Below are 26,946 nucleotides of genomic sequence, written 5' to 3'. Positions count from 1 at the left end.
GCCAAATGGGGACTAAATCAATCTAAACTAATATGAGGGCATAAGGGCTTATAGTTACTAGTGATTAACCAACCTAAGAGCCACCAGGAGAGCATCTTCCAGTACCATTTTCAGGCTGACACTGAGATTACAATACAGCCTGGGCTTCACAAAAATAAAGGTGTAGCTTCTAAAGAATGGCTTAAGTCCCATTTAATGGAACTTGAATGGCTTAAAGAAAGAGGTGAATTGTTTTGATTTTTACAACTTGAGCTACTGGCACAGATGCCCAAAAGTAAAGTACTAGGGAGGAGCATGAATGCCTTATATATGAATATTCTCCATGCATTCTGACTCTCAGAATCAAACCAATTAGTGAACACACGTTACAGAGTTCTCACATAAAAGAGTGTAAAGTAAAAGGAACACAGCAGATCCCAGTAGAGTTCTCCATTTCCCATTCCCTCTTGTGCAGTCATGCAACAGGAACACAAAGTAAGGAAAACTCAACTTGCAAAAATAGGAAGGGTCCTAAATAAAGGGACCCAAGATAAAAGGAGTACAACTCAATTCTTCAGGCCACTGCTACGTAGAGGTGAGTGCTGTTCATTTTCCCCATATGAACCTAAGTTCCACCCTATCTGAAGCTTCTACACATCTGACCATATCCCAGTACCTCTAGAGACTGAAGAAAGCATATTATTTCTCTATGAGCAAATAGCATGAAAAATGAAAAATAAAGGAATTAGAACCCCTTCCTCCAAAGTTACTCATTGATGGAAAGCAGAAAGAGCTAAACTGATTTCTACTGGATAAATGCTGCCAGCCTCAAGTTTTCTGATAACTTAGTTTCTGAAAATTAAAGTTTCTTTAATCTCACTTTTCGTCAATCACCAGTTTAATTTATTAAGCAAAGCTCCTTAGTTCCCAAGCAAGAGTGTCTTCAAGTTGCCCACTACATTCCCTGAAAAGCTCTCATTTTTTATACCATTACTAACAGAAAAGCCAGTGAGGTCAGCACATTTAAATAAAGTCAGTCAGTCTCTGAAATGAGAAGCTATTAATGAAAATGAAGGGAATGAGGACGTACAACCGCACAACTCAAACTACAAGAACGAGTCTCTAAGGGGAGATCAATCACTAGTCAGCGTGGGATGCCACAGGGGGAGGGACAATACGCAGATCCTGCCCAGCGTTCGTTTGGGAGTAACAGTCGCAGACTGAGGCCAACCCCTACCCATTCCGCGTCACTACCAAAAATGCTGGGGGAGGGAGGGCGGGGGAAGCAAGACTGAGTAACAAAAAGACAAGATAACATGGATTTTTCAGTTAATAGTATAAGGCGCTTGGGACCCAACAATCAGCGGAAACCTGCACACAAGGAGATGGAGGGGACCAGTTCATCCCCAGTCGGGTCAGCCTGAGCTTTCAGAACCAGGTTTCCGCCCTCGTGTAAAGCCTCCTCCACTCCTCGCCCGGCTCGGCACCTGCTAGGCCACAGCGTCCGGGGCACAGGGGAGAGGGGAGCCCCCCCCCCTTCCTGTCCAGGTCCTCCCCGCCGTCCTCGGGGCCTCCAAGCCCAGGTCCCGGGGCAGGGAGCGCAGCTCGGCCATACCAGGTGTAGTCGTCCTCGTCCCGCCAGGCAGCCACGCTCTCCAGGTCCAGCGGCTCCACCTCATCCAGCAGCGTGGGGGGCGGCGAGGGTGGCGCGGCGGCTCCCCCGGGCGGCGTTCCCACGCCCCCGGGCTCCGGCCCGCCACCCGCGCCGAAGAAGCCCGTCGCAGGCTTGAAGTAGACGAAGGGCGCCTCGGGGGGCTGCGCCAGGTTGCAGAGCAGGGAGGGCGCCGGGCTGGGCAGGCAGTAGGTCCCCGGGAACGCGGGACTGGTGCTGCCACTGCCTCCGCCCCCGGCGCCCAGCGCCAGTCCGAGCCCCAGGCCCCCAGAAGAGGCAGCGGTGGCTGGGGGGCTCCGCGGACCCAACGGGCTGCAGGCCCCGGCGGGGGGCGGCGCGGCGGGGGGCGGCGGCGGCGGCAGCAGCAGCAGGTGCGGGGCGGCGGCCGCGCTGGCCGCCCGGCTCCGCAGCTGCTCGTTTTGCTTCTCCAGCTTGCGCACCAGCTCCTGTAGCTTCTTCACCTCTAGCTCCGCGTTCACCACCGGCCCGGAGCCCGCTCCGGAGCCGCCCCCCGCCGAGGCGCATTTCACCTGCTCCGCCATCATCCTGGGCCCGGAGGGCGCCGCAGCCGCCGGGGGTTGCGCACCTTCGTGCAGGCTCCTCTGGCCGCGGGGAGGCTACGGCTCCTTCCCTGCCGCCCGGCCCGGGGGGCCGACCACGCTGGGGCTGAGGCCGAGTGGGCTGCTCGCATCAGCACCGGGCTCCAGCCTCCCGCCTAGGCAGCAGCCGCCGAGCTGCTCTGCACATGCTCAGAGCGTCTCTCCAGTCCCCTGGGCGCCTCGGTGGCTCCGGGTTTTAGTCGCGGCCTCGGGGCGGGGCGGGGCGCGGGAGCCGGGTGGGCGGGGCCTGAATGGAGGGCCAGCGGGAATGGGGAGCTCCCAAGGGGCGGGGCCCCCACCCCCGCCCCCTCCACTTAAGCCCAGGTGCCTACTGTTGGACCCTGCCTGAGCTTTCCCGCCACAGGCACTTCCTCCCGCAGCTGCGGAGAGTTCGGACTGAGCGCTTCTACCTAGAAGCCCCAGCTGCAGGTGCTAGCCCAAGAGGAGCGCACCTCGCGCCCTCTGGCTTGCTACCTTCCAAGAACACTCTTATGCTTAACCACGTTATCTGCTAGCCACTAGCTAGTGAAACCCATAGGAACCTGAAACTAATAAAATTTTAAAAAAAGAAACCCATAGGAAACCAAAAGGCTAGGGGACATTATCGTAAGAACCTAAAAGTAAATACGTGGAACAGAAAAGCTTTGAAACGATGCTATCTAATCCACTAATTGGTGATACAGAAACAAAATGGTGGGAGAGGGGAGGCCTAGGAGAAAGAAGAAACCCCCCCTCACTAAGAGGGGGAAGGTAGCCAGCTGCTGAAGAGCCACTGAAGTGTTCAACTTCCGTTTATTTGAAAATAGTCTAATTTGAACTATTCTATTTACCACCAAAGTTTGCCCCAATAAAACGATCATATTTTCCACGCTATATAGTCATTAAACAAAAGACTGAGAACCATACTCTGCCCAACACCATTCTAAGACCTGGCCATGCAGGCAATGAACAAAACAGGCAAAAATATGGGAGACATGTGAGTAAAATTGTGTAGCGCTCCATCTATTAAATAATATACAAGCTGTTAAGGTCAGAACTCTACCCTGATACCCCTAATCTTACCTTCAAATCTATTTCTTACATCCTATGGAAAGCACTAACAAATCTGCTTTAAGGCGGAAGGGGAGAGCGAAAGGGCTTTTAAGAAGAAGAATTGAATCAAGTTTCATTCAATTAATATTGACTTAGCATTTTGAGTGTTTAACACAATCAGAGGAAAGTGAGATTTTATTATGAGAAAAGTCCATACAACTAGTTTTCATTTTCAGATGGTAAACTATCTAGTGAAAGTCCCCGCTCAGGGACTTTAGATACCACCAATCTTTGTGGCAATGTACCCATGGCTCTGGAACTGCTCGCGCATTGAACCGGTTGATTTTAGATAAGGCTCTGTGCCTTCCTACTCAGAAACACTTGTGTCTTCTCAGTTGTAAGCCTATATCTCTAGTTTCTGTGTGAAGGGTGGGTGTTCCGTATTTAACTTGCTTAGTGAGCGCTTGCATAAACCCTGAACCTTCCTCTCAGGTGTCCCAGCTTGCTAGACCACCACCTAACCACCTGTATCACCCATCACCTTTCCAAGTTTCAGTCCTTCTTCTGGATATTCTGGTTATTACGAAAACCTGGAAAAGTGGAGTAATACTACCGAAAGCCCTAAGTAAAGAATCTATTGAAGGATTTTTTCCGCATGCTCAGTGGCAGATGCGGGTAGCAGAATCCCTGCAACACAAAGAAAGGGAGACGACAGACACAATGAGAACAAAGAGCTGCTGGGTTCCACATTAGCAAAAGAAATTGGGAATAGGCAGACTAAGGAAGGCAACAAGAATTAAGATGTAAAGAAAAGCAATCACGTTACTGCAAAATTTAAACACTCGAGGAGAGAAATAAACAGCCTGCTCTTCCCCCATTTAGCCAATATGGGCTATGGACTACATCCACGCAACTAGTAGTCAAGCTTCAGAACTGTGTTCTCTAAGTAACACTTGTCATAAGAATCTGTTGCGTAAAAACAAAGTATTCATTGAAATTTAGACATGAAAGAGAGCTAAAACACTCTGGCCTAAACTTCTGTTCTGCATTCTTCTGCAAAGACAAATTTGCCCTCTTCCAAACTGTTTTAAAAGTGTGAAATGACTCATGTCTAGAAAATTTTAAATCATGTCTTTCCTTTCAATTGAAGCACTTCCCCCCTCTTCTGTGAATTATACATGTACACACACCAGAGACACTGAAAACACACACTGATTTTAAGTTGGTATCCTCAGGATGCCAGTCTCTTTAATATATAATTAAAGAGGTTGGTGGTGTCAAAGTTTTAATTAAGCAGTCTTGATTTTTTTTATTTTGATGTAAATTTGTAAGCTTTGTATTTTGAAAGAAATTGTATGTATAGGTGCTCCATTTTAGAATACTTTTTATTTTAAATGAAATATATAAGGTGATTTCAGAGGTTTACAAAGATATGAAAAATGAAAGTGCATGTCTTAACAAAAACTTCACGCTTTACAAATACATTTGAAACACCAGAAGCTCATGAGAAACATCCATATACTACACATTCAAAACAGATAAATAAAAGTGTATTTCTCCAGTGCACCTCAGAACTGTGGCCATTCTAGTGACTTTTTTTAAAATTAAAGTTTATTGGGGTGACTTTTAAGAGAGAAAGTAAACTTATTTCATTTGTATTTTTCACATATACCTGTAATAGTATCTATAGACATCAAATTCATCCAGCCACAGAATTGCAAAAGCAGCATAGTTTCTTCTTCAATTTTTAAATCTAATTTTCCAAGGAAATCTAGGAACAGCTTATTATCCCAGTTTTACAGATGTCCTAACAAGGTTAATTCACTTGCCCAAGTTCAATCATGAAAATAACAGTAGTTCTCAGCACAGTTTCTAGTGGTCCAAACCACTCCTTTATATACCTTTGTCTTAGAGTACAATTCCTCTAAGAGTAAGCTCCGTATGTTTGAAATGTAGATTTTTAATCAGCGCAGTGGACATACCCTAATATGAGCCCTACATTCATTCAAGTTGATAGATCCAATTACTGCAAAGAAAAAAAAAAATCATCTAGGTTTTAAACTAAGATCCAAGATCCCTGACTATGTTTTCAAGTTGATTCATCTGGACTACAGTGTTTGCCTTTTTGTTTGTTTGTTTTTGCATCTGAATGGAGATTTCTGTTTATCCACTCAGAATAGACTTGAATACTGTGGGTCTCCACTGCCCTGTGCAGTGTCTAGCACAGCAAAGAAACATTGAAATAGGTTTTTAAAGAGTAGATGAATAAATAAATAAATCCCCAAACCCTAGCTGAAATTTAGAGAAGAATCTAATTGTTTATTTTCATAAACTCCATTTATCATATGGTAACAACACAGTAGGATTACAAGACTTTTTGCAAACCCCATAATAATTGATTATTTCACATCTCACCCAATTAAAAGCTAGAAAAATATGTGCTGCATCTAATGTGTGCAATTTCATGTAAGGAGATAATGCAGAGAGAAAACAAAAATGCATGAAGCCGGAATTTATGTACATATAGGTATACCTCATGTTTTGTACTTCACTTTGTTGCACTTCACAGATGTTGTGTCTTTTACAAATTGAAGGCTACAACACCACCACCACCACCACCACCACCACCTCCACCACCAGCAGCAAGAAGGTTAGGACTTGCTTTATTGCTGTGGTTCTGAAATGAACCCAAAATATCTCCAGGGTATGCCTGTAATCCTTGTTTGGGTTGCTCCCTTTTGACCCCACCCAACTCTACTACTCAAATCCCTGCCAACAACCCATGTAATTATGCCCTGTAAAGTCACATATAGTAGTAGTTATATTATGAATAATAATAATAAGAATAGTAATTCTGTTTATTTGGCAAGCTATAGTTTTCAGAGCCCCTTTTTAATAAACAGTTATTACATGTCTATTATGCTCAAATCACAATGCTAGATGATTTTTTAAAAGTGAGTAAGACAATGTCTCCGACACTGAGATCTTATCTAGTTGGAGAAAGAAGCACATAAACAACTATAGTACAAGACTTAGTGCGATAAGTATCATGATGAAAATACAAATCAACAGCATAGGGAATGAGTGTCCAAGAAGGAGCAATTAATTTTGGCTAAAAATGTTGGGAAGACTTCATGTAGAAAGTATGCATTATTTCATTCAGTTCTCCTTATCAAGCTGTGAGACACTATGGCAAGTCTGATATATTCATTTATCAGACAAGATGTAGGATGTATCAAAGCAACAATAGAACTAGGATACAGCACCCAGCTCTAATTCCTAGTCAATATTGTTTCCTCTGGCGTCAATTTGTTATTTTTATGGATAGCTCACATATCTACCACTCCCATTAAAATGAAACTTTTTACAATTTATCTTAGTAGTAGCGATTAGTACTTAGAAAAGGCTAGCAATTGTTCTAAGCCCTTTACTTGTATTAACTCATTTAATCATCAAACAACACTCTGAGATAGTTTCTATTATTATTTTTGTTTTATAAATCAGGAAATTGAGGCACAGTGATGTCAAATAATCTGCCCCAAATTACCCAGCCAGTAAATGACAGATCCAGGACTTGAAGTTTGGCAGCCTGCCTTCAGAATCCAAGTTCACAAACTGCAGTATCTCCTTTCTGGTCTTCAGCAGCACCTAGCACAACACCCTGCTCTGGGCTTAGTGGCTTACCAATAAAAACTATCGATTGTGCAAAACCAATAGTCAAGAATGCTTTGAACAAAGTCTCATTCATTAGCCAGCAAAGATTACTGAAACTTTCCAAACTCAGATTAGAAAACAGTAAATTACCAAGATCAACAAAGTTGCCAGTGCTGGTACAACACTTCTGACAGTGTAATGGCTATTCATTCAATGCTTATTTCTGCGCAGATGACCAAAGAGCATAAACCAGTACTGTTTTGTTTTGCATTTCTAGTAATTTGGATTCTTCAAATCTCAATAACCACTCTCACATCCTATGTCAGACCCACGACAGACCCCAAAATGGTTTGAGAGTTATTTTAAAAGTCAAAAATGTAAAAAAAAAAAAAAAAGTTTAGGAACTTTTTTCAAAATCTGAAACTATTTTTACCCAAAACACATAAACAATTTTGAACAAGATCTGCTCTTCTTGAAAATAAGCATGCAAAATTACTTAAACCTTGAAGATAACATCTTTAAAAGCATTTAAAATTTTCTTTTCAAAATTTGTTAAAAGAAAAATGAATCTGGTATGATTTGGATCTTGATGGCAAAAATTGGTAATTTAAATTACCATCATACTTGGTGTCTACACTAGAAAGTATCTGGATTTAGAACAATCTGTTTTCTTGTTTTCCTCAAATGTTTCTCTCATCATAAATATCAATGTGGTAGCGTATTCTTCCTTTAATTCAGAAGAATTTTCTTTGATACTTTCCAGAGCTTTTATAAAAGTCCCCTAAAAAAAAAAAAATTTCAATCACACTGGACTGTTACAGACCAAAGTCGGAAATCATTTGAAAGTCTGTGTGACATGGCAGGGCAACAAGCCCTCTTATGCTAGTAGACCCTTTAGCTCTTCAAGGGACTGGCACAGTTGCAAGCACACGACCGTTGCAATCTAAGTAAATGGCAGTGGAAGGCAGCATACAGAAAATAGTGCAGCATTCTCTTGGGCAAATCATCACGTTCTAGAAGTTATAAGCCAGCCTCAAAGAAGTTGCTGCAAGTTTCCTCAAAACAAATGGTCAGTGAGTGCCTAATAATGGTCTGTGCACATAGTTAATTTCAGAAAACAATAATACTTATATCATAAACAGGTGATCTGTATTTCAACTACAATATCTTGTTCTAGATCCTTCACAGAGACCATGACAATTGTGTCACAAAAGGATTTGTCATAATGATTACAGACATGTTCTTATTTCTTATCTTCAGGAATATTTTTGTTTATTTTCAAAAAGGAAGATACCTTGTTCCCCCGAACATAAGACCTAGCCAGACCATCAGCTCTAATGCATCTTTTGGAGCAAAAATTAATATAAGACCGGTCTTATTTTAATTAATTTTTAAATATAATTTTAATATAAGACCGGGTCTTATATAATATAAGACTTGATCTTATATTAATTTTTGCTCCAAAAGACGCATTAGAGATGATGGTCTGGCTAGGTCTTATGTTCAGGGAAACAAGATATGTACCAATTAGCAGAAAATATTTTATTAAAGATATGGTTCCCTCCACCAACACAGAATGGAAAAAGCTTCAAATATGAATGCACTCTGTTAATTAGTCAAATGGGTAGGTTGTGGGGGGGTGGTGGAGATTAACTACTGGGACAGTTTTCCAGCTTTATAACCAGCTCCAAGCCTTTGTTTTCAGACTCAGGGCTTTATTTGATTGTATTTGCAAGCACTTTTTATTAGTCCCTGCAAACAGTGTCTGAAAGCTCCCAGGTGCTACTAAAATAATGGAGACAGTGGAATCAGTCAAACATGATTTTAAAAGATCAGACACATGAGATGAGTAGGCCAACAGATTGTAAACGTATCTCCAAAGAAGAAAATCTAAAATACATAATTAATCTTGTAGAAGACAGCAACCCAGATAACACCTGTGGAAACCTAACTTGGAAATGAGATGGTGGTAAGCTGTCTCTATGATGCTGTTGCATTGCACATGTGGACAGACAGGAAGAGAATCGGGGGCGGGGGCACAGAAGACTGTCAGGTACCTAGGCTAAGGAAGTCTCCATCTCCACGCTTCTATAATTGGCAAGGTAAAAACAAAGGGTCTCGCCAACTGTATACTATCTCAGAAAGTTCCTGCCCAAAAGTGGCACAAAACTGCTTCTACTTACATGGCATTGACTAAAGCAACTTGGGTTACACAAACTTCAAGGCAGCGGTGGAATGTAACTGTACCATGTGACCAGAAGAACAAGAAATAGTTCGTGTACAGCACTGCCTACTATTATATAGGTCCATGTAAATGTTTCCTGCTGCTAAATAAACTTAAGGCTAAGATTTGCCTGAAATATTTTGGTTGATTCCTATACATTTTGCCATCTCCAGGTTTTGGTTGTTTTTGGCTGTAATTTTACTGTGATTGTGTCTTTGCCTCATTTGTAATTTAAAAATACAGTTTTTGTTTGCTTCTGTGTATATGTATTTTTCATCATCTTTTACTATTGGCTCCTAATTTAATTGCATTGTGATTAGAGACAATGGTTTATACAAATCTGATTCATTGACATTTGATGAGACTTTCTTTGTGCCATAGTATACTGTCAATATTTGAAAATGTTCCATGTATACTTGAATAATATCTGTATGTTCTATTGGTTAGCTGTGGGATACATACACATACACACAATTTATATAAATATAAGCATATAACATTTATATAAACTTATAATATTTATAAGATATATAACTTATGTATCTATATTGAAATCAATTGGTTTATGTTATTCAAAAAAAAATCTTGATTATTCCAGTTTAGAGTTTACCCAATGTGCGTTTTAAAAATCATATTTTTTGCATAATTTCCCATTTCTTTGGAATGATACTATTCCTTTTTTATCTCCTTGATAATGCTAAACATACTTAAAGTCTTTTTAAGATGACACATGTCTTTTCATTTTGTCTAGGATGATTTCATTTCCAAATATTTGATTTTACTTGCTGTCTTTCTTTGTGCTAATTTTGTTTATATGTTTTTGGAATTTTTATTTTTAGATCCACCTTGAGTTGGTGCCATTTTTCTTTTGCACCCTCTTTTCTCCTCTTGATTTAGAGATTCTGTGCTTGGCTCAGCCCAACCCCAAAGATAGATCTTCTCCTGATGCTCAGTGTTGTTATTTCACCATAAATAAGATGACATGTCAACTAGACTTGGTCATGAAGGTAAAATCTGTCCTCGCATCTGCCTTGGCACTCATACTTTTATCATCTGTAGCTCCGAGCACCAACTGGCAGCATCGTTTTCTGCCTCTGTTTCTAGGATGAGGGGAAAAGAAATTTGGTGGGAGGAGAGTGGCCCCTCCATCCTACTTCTCCAGGGCCCTGGGAAACTGTATTCCCCTGTGTCTATCACAGCTGGTAGTGAGAATGGCAGGCCTGTGGTTTCAGGCCCACATTTATCTTCATTCAGTACCTGGTCCATAAAGATTTTTTTTCTTCCCATTGTTATACGCTGGGATGTGGAGTTTGTGGGTGACTCAAAGTATGAACTTGGAATGCCATTTTGACAAGAAGTCTATGCTCTTTTATTATCTGCTTTTTAATAACCCCAAAACGAACCAGAGCATCTTACCTGCCCGCCCCTGCCCCACAGCAGATGGCTGGCTATGTGCTACCTAGCTCTGCATTACAACTCTAGTTTCACCTCAGCCTCTAGTGCACCATCCACTGTCCATCCCTGCTCAAAGAGTGAGAGGACACTACAGTGGCTTTAAACTTCTCTCTCTTATATAAAAACTGAAAGATAAGTTACACAAAACGTTTTCTCATAAAAAGAAAGATGAGAAAAATTCACATCCATCCAAGTATAGTGATATGATGTCTTACAACAGTCTGGAACAGTCAACTGGGCGGTGGTAGCAGCTCACCTCCCTGCTACTGCCTCCTGGAAATTTTAGCCTCCTGCCCCTTGTTCCCACATCCTGGTCATCAGCTGGGGAAAGTTGATAAAAGTGAGGGATTAGCTTAAACACAACACACACACACACACACACACACATACACACACACACACACACACACACTGTTTAATATGAGTTTCAATGGATTTTGAAACCTAGGATAAATGATATTTTTAGATAAACATCTCAGAATCATACTTGTGATGTTTTTCTCCCCTTTTTTGGCAAAGAGTGGAATGGAGAAGATGAGGGAGGTTTACATTTGGATTTGTTTTAAATTTTAAAAAGCTGTTCTTTTAAATTTACCATCTGCTATTTCAGTGCTTCGAAGTGGCCATGGTAACTACTTGGGGATACCAGACAGAACCATGGGCAAATCAGATATGGCTTGACCCCCTACTGTGCCTTTCTTGTGGAGGGAGACCAACTTATTGTGAGTCTTGTCACATTACAAGAGAGTTTCCCTGCAAGTATGTTAGCCCTCTGGTTAATGCACAGCACAGAGAAGTAGTTATAGACATTCTTCTGAGTCATTTGAATTCCCAGGTGCTAATTCTAAGAAAATTCTACCATCCTGTTCAGCTGGACCACACACACACACACACACACACACACACACACACACACACACAGTACTTCAGCACTTTTACACAGACCTTAAATAACACCAAGTACATATGTTTAAGCCATGCAATTAGTCTTAGCTTAAGAAAGAATGATTCATACCGTCAGTTTTCAGATTCCGTCCCCCTTTCCTAGAGATACTTTTATTGGAGATTAAGAAATTATTAGAAATATATTGCTGATAGTGATGCTGATATGGTTATTTTGAGACTGTGATGTGTGCACTGTGGTATAAAGCAAAGAAGAGTTATGTTTGTGTTATTGAAAACTGGTATTAACGGCATGGGAGTAAAGAGATATCCACCGAGATCAGTGAGTATAACCTTATAATCCTGAATTAAACTGAACTGGGATATCAGTGCAAATTCATTTATACTTTTTAGTTATATATATATATATATATATATATATATATATATATATATATATATATTATAAATATATATATATTTGCAGCACTACCCACTGAAATAACCTTGAGATCTATTGATGAAACAATAGCAATGAGTTACCCTAGTGCCTAGATATTGGTTTTTAAATACCACTATTCATAAAAAGAGAGCAATGGTCTTAAAGAAAGGTGCTGATTGCAAGTCTAAGGTAGGAAATATACTAGATAAGCCTGAAACTTTTTATCAAAGCCTAGTAGGATTATGTCAAAAGGACTTAGGTGCCAACTTGAATAAACTCCCACTGTCCAAAGATTAGACTACTTAAGTGTCGATAGAGTAATAACTGCTATGGATTGAAACACATCAAATATGTTTAAATCCCTGAGTTCAAAATGATACTTAAATATATAATCATCTTTTGAAAATACTAGGGCTTTGAGTTATTTTGAAAACTGGTAAAGGATAAAACCTTTATTCTGCCTTTTCCATACAAATTCAGGAAAACTAAATTGTTGATAAAAGTATATTTTTATAGATATGTTCTGGATGATAAACGAAAAAGGAAAAGTAGAAAGATCACATCACATTTTGTAATCCCTAATGAATTGCTAATGCCACAAAATGAAAGGCATTTTGTGCTTCCCATGAAAGCACTTAAGTAGACTTCACACTCACACACTTAAACACACACGCACACCTCCACCACCACCACCACCAAACCTGAGTTTGATCACATCTCAAGACAGAAATACAAGGGCCAAGAAACACATATGAACAAAACAAACGCAAATATAAGCTGCAGGAAACTGAGACAAGTGATTCAGCTCTCTTTCTATCCCTCCTTCCTGTACTCCTGGTTTTTCCTCTTCTCTTTCTTTGCCAACAACAACATTGCAAAAGGTAAAAGGAGATGGAGAAAGAATCTATAGTAGGTTATAAGAGACAACATCACATTAAACAAATGCAATGTACAAAGCTTTTTGAATCATGGTTCAAACAAACTTAAATAGAGAACATTTATAGCATAATTTGGGAAATGTCAACACTGTCTGAATATTTGAGGACATTGAAGAATTAGAACTGATTAGGAAGATATTGATGATACTGTATCATGTTTTTAAAAATTTAAGCATAGTCAGTGCAATATAGCAAGCATACGTATTAACTACCAATGAACCGATCTCCTAAGGCTGAACGTAAGTGGGAGTAGCGTGGGAATGGAAAAGTGGAGAGGTAATGCCGGTGGGAAAGGAGGGTCTGTTGCTCACTTTTGCAAGTAAAATATACTATAAATAATATTTTAAATTTGGTTTTAATTCACCATGAAGTATGTATATGAGCAAATGAATTGATGATACAGTTAAAGAACATACATAATAGAAAAAAGTTTTTCTCTAGCTCATTTTTTTCTCTACTAAAGAAAGTGTAATGAACCTAACAGTGGTCTTGTGGACCTCTTGAATTTGCAATTGGTGTCAGAGGTGATGATGGTCTTGGGGATCCACAAACCATAAGAATAAAAAATAACAAAGAAAAATAAATCTTCAGGCAGAATATTTTGATACTTATATATTTTAATTTTTCTTCCTATAGTACATATGTCCTTTATCATCTCATGAAATTAAGTACTCTAGCAGTATATTGTTTTAGTATTTCTTGAATGAATTTGCTTGCACTTAACAAGTGTTAAAAAATTTCCCAGGTTGTGACATTCCTGAAAAGGTGAGACCCAGAAAGACATGTAATTGAAGTACCTGGAACACAGTTGGTTTCTGGTGAGTGAAAGTTATTATTGTGCCAGAAAAAAATTATTAATATTGGCATATGGTTTAATTTTCCACGTCTCCATTGGAATTTAAAGGAATGAATTCCAATCTAACTTTTTTTAGAAGAGTGACAAAAGAGTAAATGGGGGGGTCATATAATGGATATAATACATATTAATTTTAGTAAAATTTTTATTTGGTCCCAGGGTTTGACTTTTTAAAGCATATCATGTTAAATGGAATTCAAAAGCAGAGTATAAAAAGTAACTGGTGAATATACCAAAATTAAATCAAAATCGATCAAAGACCTAAATATAAGACCTGAAACAATAAGTTGCAGAGAAGAAAACGTAAGTCCTAAACTTCTGGACCTTGTGTTCAAAGAGGATTTTATGAATTTGACCTCGAAGGCAAGGGAAGTAAAAGCAAAAATAAATGAATGGGACTATATCAAACTAAAAAGCTTCTGTACATGAAAAGAAACTGTCAACAAAGCAAAGAGGCAACCAACCAAATGGGAGAAGATATTTGCAAACAACACCTCTGATAAGGGGCTAATATCCAAAATATACATGGAACACATACAACTCAACAACAAAAAACAATCAAATTAAAAAATGGGCAAAGGACCTAAGCAGACACTTCTCCCAAGAAGACATACAAACGGCCAACAGATACATGAAAAGATGTTCAACTTCACTAGCTATTAGGGAAATGCAAATCAAAACCACAATAATATACCACCTCACACTTGTTGGAATGGCTATTATCAAGAACACAGGTAATAACAAGTGTTGGAGAGGCTGTGGAGAAACAGGAACCCTCATACATGCCGGTGGGAATGTAAATTGGTACAGCCACTATGGAAAACAGTATGGAGGTTCCTCAAAAAATTAAGAATAGAAATACCACATGACCCATCAGTCCCTATTCTGGGTATCTAACCCCCAAATCTGACAACATTTATCCATAAAGATATATGTATTCCTATGTTCATTGCAACATTAGTCACAGTGGTCAAGACATGGAAACAACCAAAGTATCCTTTGATAGATGATTGAATAAAGAATCTGTGGTACATATACACAACGGAGTATTACTCAGCCATAAGAAAGGATGAAATATTGCCATTTGCAACAACATAGATGAATCTTGAGATTATGCTAAATGAAGTCAGAACAAGTCAAGAAACCTATGATTTCACTCATGTGTGGGATATAAAACTGAAAGCAACAAACGAACAAACAAACAAAAACTCATAAGCACAGACAACAGTTTAGTGGTTACCAGAGGGTAAGGAGAATTGGCTTCATGTGGTGAACACACAATACTATATATGGATGATGTATTATAGAATTTTACACTTGAAACCTATATAATTTTACTAACCGATGTCACCCCAATAGATTTAACTTTGAAAAGTAACTGGTGAAAGAAGAAATATATACAAAGCGAGCTAGGACAAAATAAATTTTGCAAATGTACAACAAAAATTGATACAGAATCATAAAAACCACAAGTTAAGTAGGAGTCAGCCGTGTATCACAGTAATTTTAAGTTAATAAAATACTGAATAACAGGATGGCATATGAAGCTTAATCTGTTGCTGTGTTCTATGCTGGGGAGACAATTTTTCAATTATTGTGTTCATTTAAAAGCCCAGATTTAGTGAAAGAGACTTCAGCGTGCTGGTTTCCAATCCTAGCTTTGCCACTGACAAACTGGCTCTACCATGGAACAGTTCAGGGACTCAGGTCCCCAATCCTCTTTGTCTGCAGATCCTGTAAATTGAGGGCATCACGCCAGAATCCTTCTCAAATGGCCACACAGATCTCAGATCCTTTGTTCATCAGGAAAAGGCATCATTAACAATGCCTGGCAGGGGTGGGGGTCTTCGTATGTACAGAGAGATGTTTTATAGGAGACCCTGAGCTACCAATCCACTGATAAGCTATCACAGGGGACGGGTCAGGAGCCCCAGCTCACTGAGACTTCAACCTGCTCCCACAATCCACTTCTCCATCTCCCTTTAGTAGTAGAAACCTCAACATGTGTGAGCAGGCATGTGGGTAGGAACCACATTTCATAAGCTCCCTTGCAGTTAGGTGTAGCCATTGGGATATGAGTGTAGGGAGTGGGGGCAGTTTCTTTATCACATCCTTTCTTTTTATCTTCCCTCTGGCAGAGGTACAGTTATGGAGCTGGTGAGCCAGCTTTGATCATGAGATACAAGAAGATGGCAGAGCAACAATATGCTCTAGACAATTCCGTGAATAGAGAGTACTTCTGTTTTGCTATGAGAAAAAGGAAAAAAATATGTGTCTTGTTTGAGCCACTGTATTTTCGAGGTTCTTTGTTATAGCCACTTAGTTGTACCCTAACTTATTTAGAAATTTGTACTAGAACTAGGGTGCTATCAAACTAAAGCCTAAAACACATGGAATTGGCTAATTACTTGCAGAATAGGGAATGAGGAAATAAATATTGCGGGCTGTAAATCTGATGACACTTGTTATGCCATGGAAAAATATTTGGCAAAGTTCTCACTTACCTTAGCTATGGAGCCCTTGATTCTAGGAGAAGAGAATGGGAAAACTCAGAATATTAGTATATGTTGGCTGCTCCTTACTACATTTAACAAGATACCATGAGAGAGATGAAATAAGGAATAAGGCAGTTTACAAGCATAAATGTTTAAACATTGCAATTCTCCTCTGTCTGGGCGCTGTAATCTGAATTGATGGACAGTCCAGTAATAGAGGGTTACCCAAGCTAGAAAAGCACATTGCAAGCTTATGACAAAGAGCAAGAGATAGCATTGTCTCTCAGAAATTGTGCCAGGGGCTCCCTGAAATGCTCTGCCTCTGACATGGGAATCAACTCAACTGCAAAGCCCACTTAATTGAAGGAGAGAAGGACCAGCCAAGCACAGAGGCCAGAAAATAAAAGAGGAGAATCAGTGGACAGAATACCTATGATCCCCCCCAACTCTTTTGCTAAGGTTGTTTTCATATGGAATTTACCAGAAGCAAGTAGATTGGAAGCCTTTAGTAAGACTGTTTCATACATTTGGAATACAGTTAGATTCATTTGTTGTATTCTGCATTCCATCCTGAGATTCTGCCCATAACCACCTAAATGAGATTTTTATTTTGCATATTTTAAGGTTCATTCTTTTTACTTTAAATTTCTATAGATTTTGACAAATGCATAGTGTCCTCTATTCACCATTATGGTATCATACAGAATAGTTCGATTGCACTAAAAAAAAATCTCCTACACTTCACTTATTCAACTCTCAATCTCCCCAGCCCCACTTTCCCTGAACCCTCAGCAATCACTTAATTGGTTACTATCTTTATGGTTTTTCCTTTTCCAGAACGTCATATAAGTGGAATCATACAGCGTAGAGTCTTTTTCAGACTGGCTTTATTCATTTAGCAATTTGCATTTAAGAAGTGTTCATGTCCTGCATATTTGATAGTTCATTCTTTTTTATTGCTAAATATCACTCCATTGTATGAATGTACTACAGTTTGTTGAGACTTGTTTATTAAAGGCCATCTTGGTTTCTGGTTTCATGTTTTGATGATTATAAATAAAACTGCTATAAACATGCATGTACAGCTTTTTGTATGGACATAAATTTTTTAATTAGTTGGGTAAATACCTAAGAGCATAATTACTGGATCATAAGGAAGACTGTATTTAACTTTGTAAGAAATTATCAAACTGACTTCCAAAGTGGCTGTACCATTTTGTATTCCCATCATCAATGAAGGACAGTTCCTGTTGCTCTGCATCGTGGAAAACAATTGGTGTTGTCAATTTTTTACTTTTCAGTCATTCTAATAGGCATAAAATAGTATCTCATTGTTATTTTCACTTGCATTTCCTTAATGACAAATGATGTTGAGCATCTTTCATACACTTATTTGCCATCTGTGCAGATCTTCTTTGGTTAAGTGTCTGTCCAGCTATTTTGCCCATTTTTGGTTTTTGTTTCCTTATTGTTTCGTTCTAAGAATTATTTGTATATGGGGGAGAAGTCCTTTACTAGATATGTGTTTTGCAAATATTTTCTACCAGTTTGTGGCTTATGTTTTCATTCTCTTAACTGTGTTTCACAGAGCACAAGTTTTTAAATTTAATAAATTCTAACTTATCTATTGTTCCTTTTATAAATTTTATTTTCGGTGTTTCATTTAAAAACCCTTCACCAAGCTCCAGGTCATGTTGATTTTCTCCTAGAAATTTTATAGCTTTGTATTTTACATTTAAGTCTATGACCCATCTTGAGTTAATTTTTGTGAAAGATGTAAATAAAATTTGTGTCTAGGTTTTCTTTTTTCTTTTGCATACAGGTGTCAAATTGTTCCAGCACCAATATTTTAATGACACAAATCTAAAAAGAATAAGTGAATTCTACCAAATGTCAATATTCCTTTGATAATGTAAATTGTTAATGATCCATTATAAAACTTCCAGGGCCTGTCTCTTACCTGCTTCTTCAACCTCATCGCTTCATGGTCACTAATTCCAGCCTCTCGGCAATCTTTCTATTCCTAAATCACACCAAAGCCGCATTTGCTTTAGGGCCTAAACACTTTCTGGTGGGAGACTTTCGATCCCGGCCTGACGGGCCCTTGAAGCTCATGATCTTTCCTTTTCTCTTGGGAAAGAAGGTAACACTATCAATCTGTAATTGTCAAGAAAGTTATGCCAAGATCTGAATGTTCCTTCTCACCAGACACATTCCTCATATTGCAACAAGGGAAGAGCACGTGTAATGTTTATAATACTCCTGTGAGAAGTTTCTCCTAGATCTGAAATGATGCTGCCTTGTCTTCCCATGTTTCTATGTGGAAAACAGAAAGGGACTTGATCCTTGGTGCCCCAGCCGAGATGAGGCAACTATAGTCGCCCGTGGTTCCCATTCCAGATGAGGGCTGGTTGGTACCCAGCTTTGACGCAGTCACCAGAGCATGTGTGGGGCTCCTTACCCAAGTGAGTGTCTTTAGACTGAGGTCCAGGAGGAAGCAGCCACTGGGTATAATGCACCCCTTGGCAGAGGGTTGAAAACGCTGTGTAATATCCGAATATTGTCTTGCATTAGGAATAGAGGATTTTTAAAACTTCTTTGACTGGTCTCTGTCTCTTGGCATCTTGGAACTTCCATTTCATTATGTTTGCAAGATGCAAGGACAGGTTGAGCCCAGAAAATGGTCTGATTTTGGCTGATACTAAGACTTTTTCTCCTGGAATGCTTTTCCCCAGGCTGTATTTGATATCACCTGACCACATTATTTTTAAATCTTCCCCTTCACCTAATCACTGTGTTTCGTTTTCTTCATGGGTCTGCATACTTTCAGAAATTGCTGTGTTTGTTTTGTCTTTCAAACTGCTCCTCCACTGTCTCTTTAGAATGTAAATTCCATGACGGCAGACACCTCGGCAATTTTGGTCATCCCTAAGATCTGAAACATAGGGTCTAAATGACGTTTTTTAAGTTATTGAATAATAGAATAAATGAATGAACAAAAGAATGATGGTAGATTATAAACCAAGCTTGTCTTTTGTCAAGAACAACTGGGCATTTCAATCTATTAATGAGAAGAATGTATCAAAGAATATAGAGGCAATGAAGTAAAAGGTCCTTCCCAGATGGCATTTATAAGGCAATGATGATGTTTGGTTTTCTTATAGTGAAAAAATTGAAACCATTACCTAACTTATGCATTGGAAAATTTCAGGACTATCTTAGAAACCACACTTCTCAAATGGCAGGACAAAGATCCAGTAAAAAAGGTTTAGAACGGTGCCCAACTTTTGTGTTGTGAGAAGCTCATCATGCAATTCTAAAATATATTGAAAACACTTAATAGCCAGTAGGCACCTAACAAAAGGGACCATCTAAGAATGGGGTAAGCAGCGAGAATAGATTCATAGATCCATGCAATGTTTGCGCTGGTGGGTACATTAGAAAGCCAATAATCTACATCTCAAATTTTAAATAGCAGAAAATAGGCCCATGAAGGAAATGGCCTGAGTTAATACAGGTATTTTTGGGTGCCTCTGGGAATTGTTGCATACTATGAAATAGGTGGGATTTTAAAAGCCATTTATTTCCATTGTGCCAAAATAACCGGTAAATTCAGTAGTACCAAAAAAACGTCATTGTTGGTTTGCCATGTTGTAGACCAAAAACAGCCACTTGTTTTGGTAGAGCTCTGAATCAAGCTGAGTAGGAAAATGTTCCAAACACTCATGATTTTCTATTGTAGTAAACAAGTTAGAGAGTGAATGACAGTTGAGAACTGGACCATTTCCTCACTCAGATCTAATTATAAATGTGATTGCAGTCAAACGACTACTTTTTGAAAACATTTTTTTTTCCTGGCCTTATTAAAATAAAAAAAATACTATTTTAACAAATTCTATTTCTGAGATTATGATGTTTCATCCATTTTGCTTTTTTTTTTTTTTTTTTTTTTAGAAGGACATTGTCCTGTTGGAGCAATTAATTTTCTTTTAGAGGCATCTCTTAATTAGGAGTAGAATTCAGGATTTGGTATTCTGAAATTTAGGCAATTGTGTTCAGGAAAAGTATGCCAATCATAACACAATTAATTGGCTGCAAGAAGAGATTTTCCAAGTTGTTTTAGGAATCTGTCATTCCTATGGTACGAATAAACCCAGACATAATGAAGTGGCCTTGGTGAATCAGAAGCCCTTCTCTCTCCCTTCCATATTCATTCCATTTTTACAACAGCTTTTGGTTTAATTTAATACATTATTGTAGAAGAAAAGGTCCATTAAACAGCTTCAAAAAAGTGACAAATACGTTCCTTTTAGGTTTTTTTTAAATGAAGCATTATAAAGTAGAAGACTTTAAAAATGATATTCAAATGATTTTTAATTACTACGAAGGCATTGAGATGTTAATACACTTTATATAAAAGGGAGGGATACTATTCCATCTGCCCTTTTCTGCCACGAATTCCAACTCTAAGAAAATGATTTCTTTTGATTCACTCTGATAGCATGTAATAAAAGAACAATAAAACATATGGCTCAATTACCACTTCTTCTCATCTGGCGTGAATTAATGAATATCAAATTATTATTAATTGTTTTTGCTGGCTCCCTTTCCATAGGACAATTATACATTGCTGTATTTTGATAAGCATTTTGTGTTTAACACTTTGTGAACCAGTCTCTAAGAGGAACAGATGCTTGAAATCATTATACAGAATAATAGTTCTTTAAGTTTATCAACATTTGGAAAATACATGATTATCTTCTTTAATCTCCCTTGTTGATGACAGCTTTTCACAACCACCTTAAACTTCCCCCAAACTTACATACCTTTTCCCTCAATGTTCCACATGCCTTCCATTGAGAAGCAGTTGTTATGTCCACATAAAATAGTTTGTAAGTTCAATTCCTCAATCTTAATAATAATACTAGTTCCTCACATATGATTATCGAATTTTCAATTCCTTAAGGAAAAGCTCTTTCAAAATAAAAGCTATAAGTTGAGCAGCTAAAAAATTAAGTTAACCAGTGCGACATAGAATATAATAAACTATGATCCCTACAATTGACAAAATCAATGTCAGTGAAAGGTATTTACAGAAACTCCACAAAAAGATTGTCACTGATAGTTTGATTTATTTTTATAAGCCATCTGTAAATATAAAGTGCTATGTAATATGAATCGACGTAACATGCTAAAGAACATGTCTTTGTAGTCCATAGCCATTATTTTCTCATAGGTTACTTATATACCCAGATTTTGAAATGCATGCAAAAAAATTTAACATATAATATGTAAAATATATGCCATATGATCTTACCCATTACCCATAAATCAATGTCCTTCTGTTTTTAAAACACATTCTATAAAAATTAAATCTGTAATAAAATGAAGGATGACATTAAGGTTAAATTGTTTAGCTGTCCTCTTTAGTTCAATATGATTAACACATTCAGATGTATTTCTAAAGAGCAAACAAAAACTTGCTTTAGAATTAGATAATTTGGGAGCAGAAGGGAAACTTAAGAACAATTTTGTGCAATGCCCCTCATGTTACAGGTCAAGGTACAGGGATGCAGAAAGTTCAAGTGATTTTCTGAGATCCATACAACTTTATATGTTAATAACTTTCCACCAAATTTTATAGGAAAATCTCTATCCACATTTCTTTTGCACATAAAGGAAATACGTCTTACTCTCTTGAGAGTTTGTCAGGACGTCAATAACGTCTGTAAATCCAAATTCTTAGGGAAACACAGGTGAGAATGGAAACCATGGAAACCATGATGGAGCCTAAATAAGGAGCATGGAGCACAGGTGGGCCTGGTGGGTCGACAGTGCTCACTGCCATCAGGAGCAGCGTTCCTTTGACCTTGGTAACTGAAACCACTTGAATTTTTCATGGTTGAATCCCAACAGATAACAGATGGTTCCCTTTATGTATATGACCTTATTGAAGGCAATTAGATTATTTATGCAACAGCAGAAATGTTCATTGTATACAGAAGTCAATCTTCAGTGTAAAAGCTTCTCTAGATTACGCATTCTTAAAATAAAAATTTTAATTCCTTAATGAATGCTTTCATCTTGATTTCCATGGGCCAGCATTATTGAATCCACTTTGCTGAAAATTGTAAAGAAAATAACAGTTAGATATGTGCATTCAGTATGAAAATAAGCTTATAATTAAAAATTTTAAAATAATCATTCATCAAGGGGGTCATGGTAGATTCAGCATTTTACTTTTTCCTTCTACCGCACTCATCGCACTATTAATACAAAGAACGGATGCCTGGTACTCATATTTATGAGATGCCTGAGAGTCATGTCTTGACAACTTAAATGTACTGTAAAAATGCAATGTTTGTGTAGTGCACATAGATGGGGGAAGACACGATGACTTCTGAGTCTTTTGGTGGCCACATTTCTAACCCATATCATGGACTTGAGGGAGAATGAAAGTTTTAGAGCTGCCATACATGTCAAGGCCCTTGATATAATACTGGAGCGTGATAAGGCTACTAAATTAGGAAGAAAATGGGATATGAGAACTTGCTGGGGAAAGCAGAAAATAGAAGGCAAAGTATAAATATAATTAGATTTGTTCTTGTAACTGATTTTGCAGCCTGATGGAACGTGGGTTTCTGAATATTTGTTAGAGCATTTTCCAGATGTAGTCTCCCAGTACCTCATTTATATTACACGTTTCTCACTAAATTCCATATTTTAGATTCCATGTAAGAATCACAAATGTTCCTTTTTCATTCACCACACCAAGACCTTAGGAAACCTCCCTGTCATGTAGGGCTTTGGCCAGCTTCCCAATAGCATCTCAATTGTTCTATTTACTTACCATTGAATTAAAAATAAAATGTTAATAATGGCTTTTCAAAACTAATCAAGGTTCATGGTATTTTATTTTACTAACTTACTGTGCACTGTACACATCTTTTAAATCAACTTTAAAGCTTTCATGCTAAGTTTATAGAAAATGTGAGTTAAAAATTCAGGTCATTAATATTTTTTCCTCACATCATTTATGCTAATGAACAGCCCAAATTATAGTATTGTTGGTCTTAAACTGATAAAAATACTTAGATGCTATATTTAACATAGAATTACATACATTTAAATTTTCCACTTAAAAATAACATTAAAAGGCATTTAGCATAATAATCAAATTAGGTAAAAAAGTATATCTCGGTGCAAACGTAAAGGGTTATTCACAGATATGAACTTCAAGTCCAACAATCATTTGAGCAGAGTTCTATTTTTACTTGGAAAAAATAGAAAATTTTCTAAAGTAATCTCTTTGCTTAGTTGTAGCTGTGTCTAGTCTGACATCAGAAGACAATAATAAATGCTGACTGATTTTATACCATAAAACAAAAATCTACCATACTATCTGCAGCTGAATTCTTAACTAAATATAATTAATAACATATATATTTTTTACTTTATTGAAATCCTTCATTCAATAAAGCAAAAGCGATGGTTTGCTACAGAGCTTAACACTTACCCACAACGTTAGAGTAGCAAGGTTCACAGTGTATTGTCTGTCTATAAATCCAAATGCTGTCTCCCGCTTGTAGGTTTTCCAAAGGCTGTTTGCATATTTCACACTAAACAAAAAAAAATATATAAAGTTCCCGTGACATATACCATCTAGATTCTTAGTGGAACAGGATAAAGGCCTTTCAATTCATTCAGCACTGTTTTCCATAGCAACACTCAGATGAAGCCTCATGAGACTCCACAGGGAAAGTGAGTAGATTTGTCTGTCATCCACATGCCAAACTTTTCAAATACATTCTCACAGCATCTCTCTACTATGCAGGTGTGCATTTCAGGGCATATCTACCACTGAAGTTTCTACTTAACTCACTATAGAGTTAGGTAGAGATGTTCAGAAACGGGTTATACCAACGACAAGATCACCACGTGATGTTTCAAAGAAAAACCCAAAGCTGTTTGCTTACTAAAGGAGACGTCTGCTGCCCAAGTATACAAACTGGACATTAACTAAACATTATGCAAAACAAACTCTGATCTTACATAGGGTTTAGGGGAAAGCTTGTTTTGAGTTGTGTTGCTTTGGAGGCAGGAAAGGGTTGACATCTGCTTTAGATCTGTGTTCAATGGAGCAACTCCACTGCTGATAGGCTGACTTTCAAGCATGAGGTAGTCACTGATTGGTTGGCTTTCAGAACTGTTCATTGAAGCAAATTGTCATTGATCAATTCCACATGTTTAAACCAGTCTATGTGGTTCTCTATTATGATGGCTATCAAGTAATCCATCTTTTTCTAGGCTTGTGGGGACATTTTTATTCTTTGTAGTGTTTAATAATTAAATTGAAAATGGAAAGAAATCATCCAAAATACAATAAATGGAAATTATTTATCAAAAGCAATAACTAGGAGAATTTTCTTGTTTTATAAAGTTTTCTGCATAGTAATTTTAAATAAAGAGCTATAGACTAACTGGTTTTTCATTGAGTATATTTTAATAACTAAAAGAAAATTTCATTTTCTCATAATTAAATAATTATGAAACATTGAGAATATATTTTATATAGAATTCTATATGTTATTGCCTAAAGTTGGATTTTTTTGCTCAAAATGAGGCATATTTCTGATTGCTATGCGTCACTGTCTGAAGCTAATTGGAGAAGAAGCAATCATTTGTCAAAATATTACATCTACTTGACTGAACTAGGTAATTTGCATCGACCATAGAATGTCAGCACAGAAAGACCCATCGATTCAGGCAAATCATTCTCAAGCTGACTGCCCATTAGATCTATCTAAATAGCTTTTAAAAATACCAATGGCCAGGACTCATCTCTGAGATTGATTTAATTAGAGCTGGTCACAAGCATTCTGCTTTTCTCCTAATGTCCCCCAGATGATTATAATGTACAGCCACGGTTGGGAACCATTAGTCTAGTCAGCTACCTCATTTTACAGATGAGGAAACTGAGGCCAAGCTAACTTAGGTGACTGTCCAAAAGTCATACAGTCATTGTTAGTGACAAAGTCAGAACTGGAACTCAGGTCTTCAGATTCCTAGTTCAGTACTCATCCAGTTACACCAAAAACTATGTTGACCCAGCCAGTATTATTGTGAGAAGTAAAAGCAATGAAATATGAAAACATAAACTGTGAAGCATTCTAATACGTAAGCATTATTATTATACTAAGCCACTATTAATTATAACTGATCGTGCCCTCAAAAGCAGACTGAGTTTCAACTATTGTCAAGCCTGTCAGTCCTAACTTCATGATTGAGGAGCTGCTAGCTTTCTTCTCAACAATTTATTTTCCTTCATTATATATTTTAGGTAATGCATGATTTATTCGCAAAAACTTTTATAAAGAGAACAAGTGTTTATCTTTTCACAGATTTAAATCTCTAGGGTAAGAGTAATAAACGTGTCAATAATCAACTCTAAGCCTAAAGCCAAGATAGTAATTATAAACCTTTGAGATTACGCTGCAGAACTCTGAGAGCTATTTAAGTAGTGTATTATTAATGTGGGTGAGAGTGTTTCTGAAAGCTTTAACTTCATCTCATGTATTTCATTAAATATTTTTATTCTAGTAATTATAAAATGTTATATTTAGTTAAATACAACAAACATATCCTTACCTTGAAACAAGTGGAATGGCAGCAAATTTGTAACTCATTTAAAATCATCTTAGTTTTTGTGCCCAAAGGTTTTCGGCAGTAAGTACACATATCTCTTTCAATGACAGACCTATAGAGATGTAAGCAATTAAAAATAAATTTGTCATAATGCAAAAGACACATATATTCCCCATAAAGTCATGTAGAAATGATATGTTAACTTTGTTGATACTTTAGGAAACTGTAAAAATCAAGGAAAGTTCAAGACTTATTTATTCTAGTGATAGAATTGATTCTTGTAGTTACCTCAAAATGATATCAAAGAATTACCATGTAGGAAAGTCTCCAATTATTAATTTATTAGCAATCAAAAGTGCATCTGGCCAGGGCAAAGATAATCACGGTTTCCTAATTGAACTAGGTCATTAGTTCCCCTTGAAGCTAGAAGAGGGTTTTGAATTATTGATTTACATATATTATAGAAAAATTATACTGTAGGTTAATATAAAATTTTAACTCCCAAAACAGTCAATAGGACAAAAATAAAAATCCATTCAAGAATGTGTTGGTAAATTCATAAATGATGGGCCTGCGTACACTAGACTCTAGGATCTAGTCTCTGAAACGCTCCCCTATGACTCCACTCCTGGTGTCACTGTAAGACTGGAAGATTGGGTTCCTTTTTATGACAAAATTTACATTCTCTAACATAATACCCCCCCCACACACACACACCCATGCACACACATTTGATGGAAAAAACGAGTTTTGTTACTTACCTTGGAAACATAATGTTCTATAAGAAATGAACCATAGGTATATTAATATGATCAACAAGTCCAAAAGACACAGGGTCACACGAGAAGCTTAAGAAAAGCCACTAACTGTGCGATCCTTTTCCTTCTGGAAGGTCTTAGGACTGTCTTAGATAGCCCCTTGAGGAGTTTGGTAGTGTCAGGGTGTTGACACACAGGCCTGAAATCTCCAGAGTTGGTACTTAGTGGGGTAGTAAAATAAAAAAGACACTACGCAGACTGCTAATCGGCTTTATATGTGCAGTCCATTTTCCATGGACTTATATGAACTCATTA

At 37.8% G+C, this 26,946-nt stretch overlaps 2 protein-coding genes across 10 annotated transcripts in view; both read right to left on the bottom strand.

Annotated features, from left to right (window-relative positions):
• Positions 1-2,422, bottom strand: part of SLAIN1 (SLAIN motif family member 1) — a 58,080-nt gene extending 55,658 nt beyond the window's left edge. Inside the window, exon 1 of one of the 2 annotated variants that reach the window (XM_019742586.2) lies at positions 1,595-2,422. In XM_019742586.2, coding sequence (XP_019598145.2) covers positions 1,595-2,196 — 602 coding nt within the window. In that variant the 5' untranslated portion in view covers positions 2,197-2,422. The remainder of the gene's footprint in view (positions 1-1,594) is intronic. The other variant, XM_074329416.1, reaches the window with a different exon arrangement.
• Positions 2,423-21,340: 18,918 nt separating this feature from the next.
• SCEL (sciellin) overlaps positions 21,341-26,946 on the bottom strand; it is a 98,437-nt gene continuing 92,831 nt past the window's right edge. For 4 of the 8 annotated variants that reach the window (XM_019742553.2, XM_019742557.2, XM_019742559.2 and 1 more), the window contains 3 exons: positions 25,877-25,985; positions 23,745-23,847; positions 21,341-22,349 (listed from right to left, as the gene is read on the bottom strand). In XM_019742553.2, coding sequence (XP_019598112.2) covers positions 22,333-22,349; positions 23,745-23,847; positions 25,877-25,985 — 229 coding nt within the window. In that variant the 3' untranslated portion in view covers positions 21,341-22,332. The remainder of the gene's footprint in view (positions 22,350-23,744; positions 23,848-25,876; positions 25,986-26,946) is intronic. The other 4 variants (XM_019742560.2, XM_019742554.2, XM_019742558.2 and 1 more) reach the window with 1 other exon arrangement.

Source organism: Rhinolophus sinicus, linkage group LG04, assembly GCF_036562045.2.
Source record: "Rhinolophus sinicus isolate RSC01 linkage group LG04, ASM3656204v1, whole genome shotgun sequence".
NCBI lineage: Eukaryota > Metazoa > Chordata > Mammalia > Chiroptera > Rhinolophidae > Rhinolophus > Rhinolophus sinicus.
Note: the sequence above shows the minus strand (reverse complement) of the source record. Positions and strands in the feature narration are given on the sequence as shown.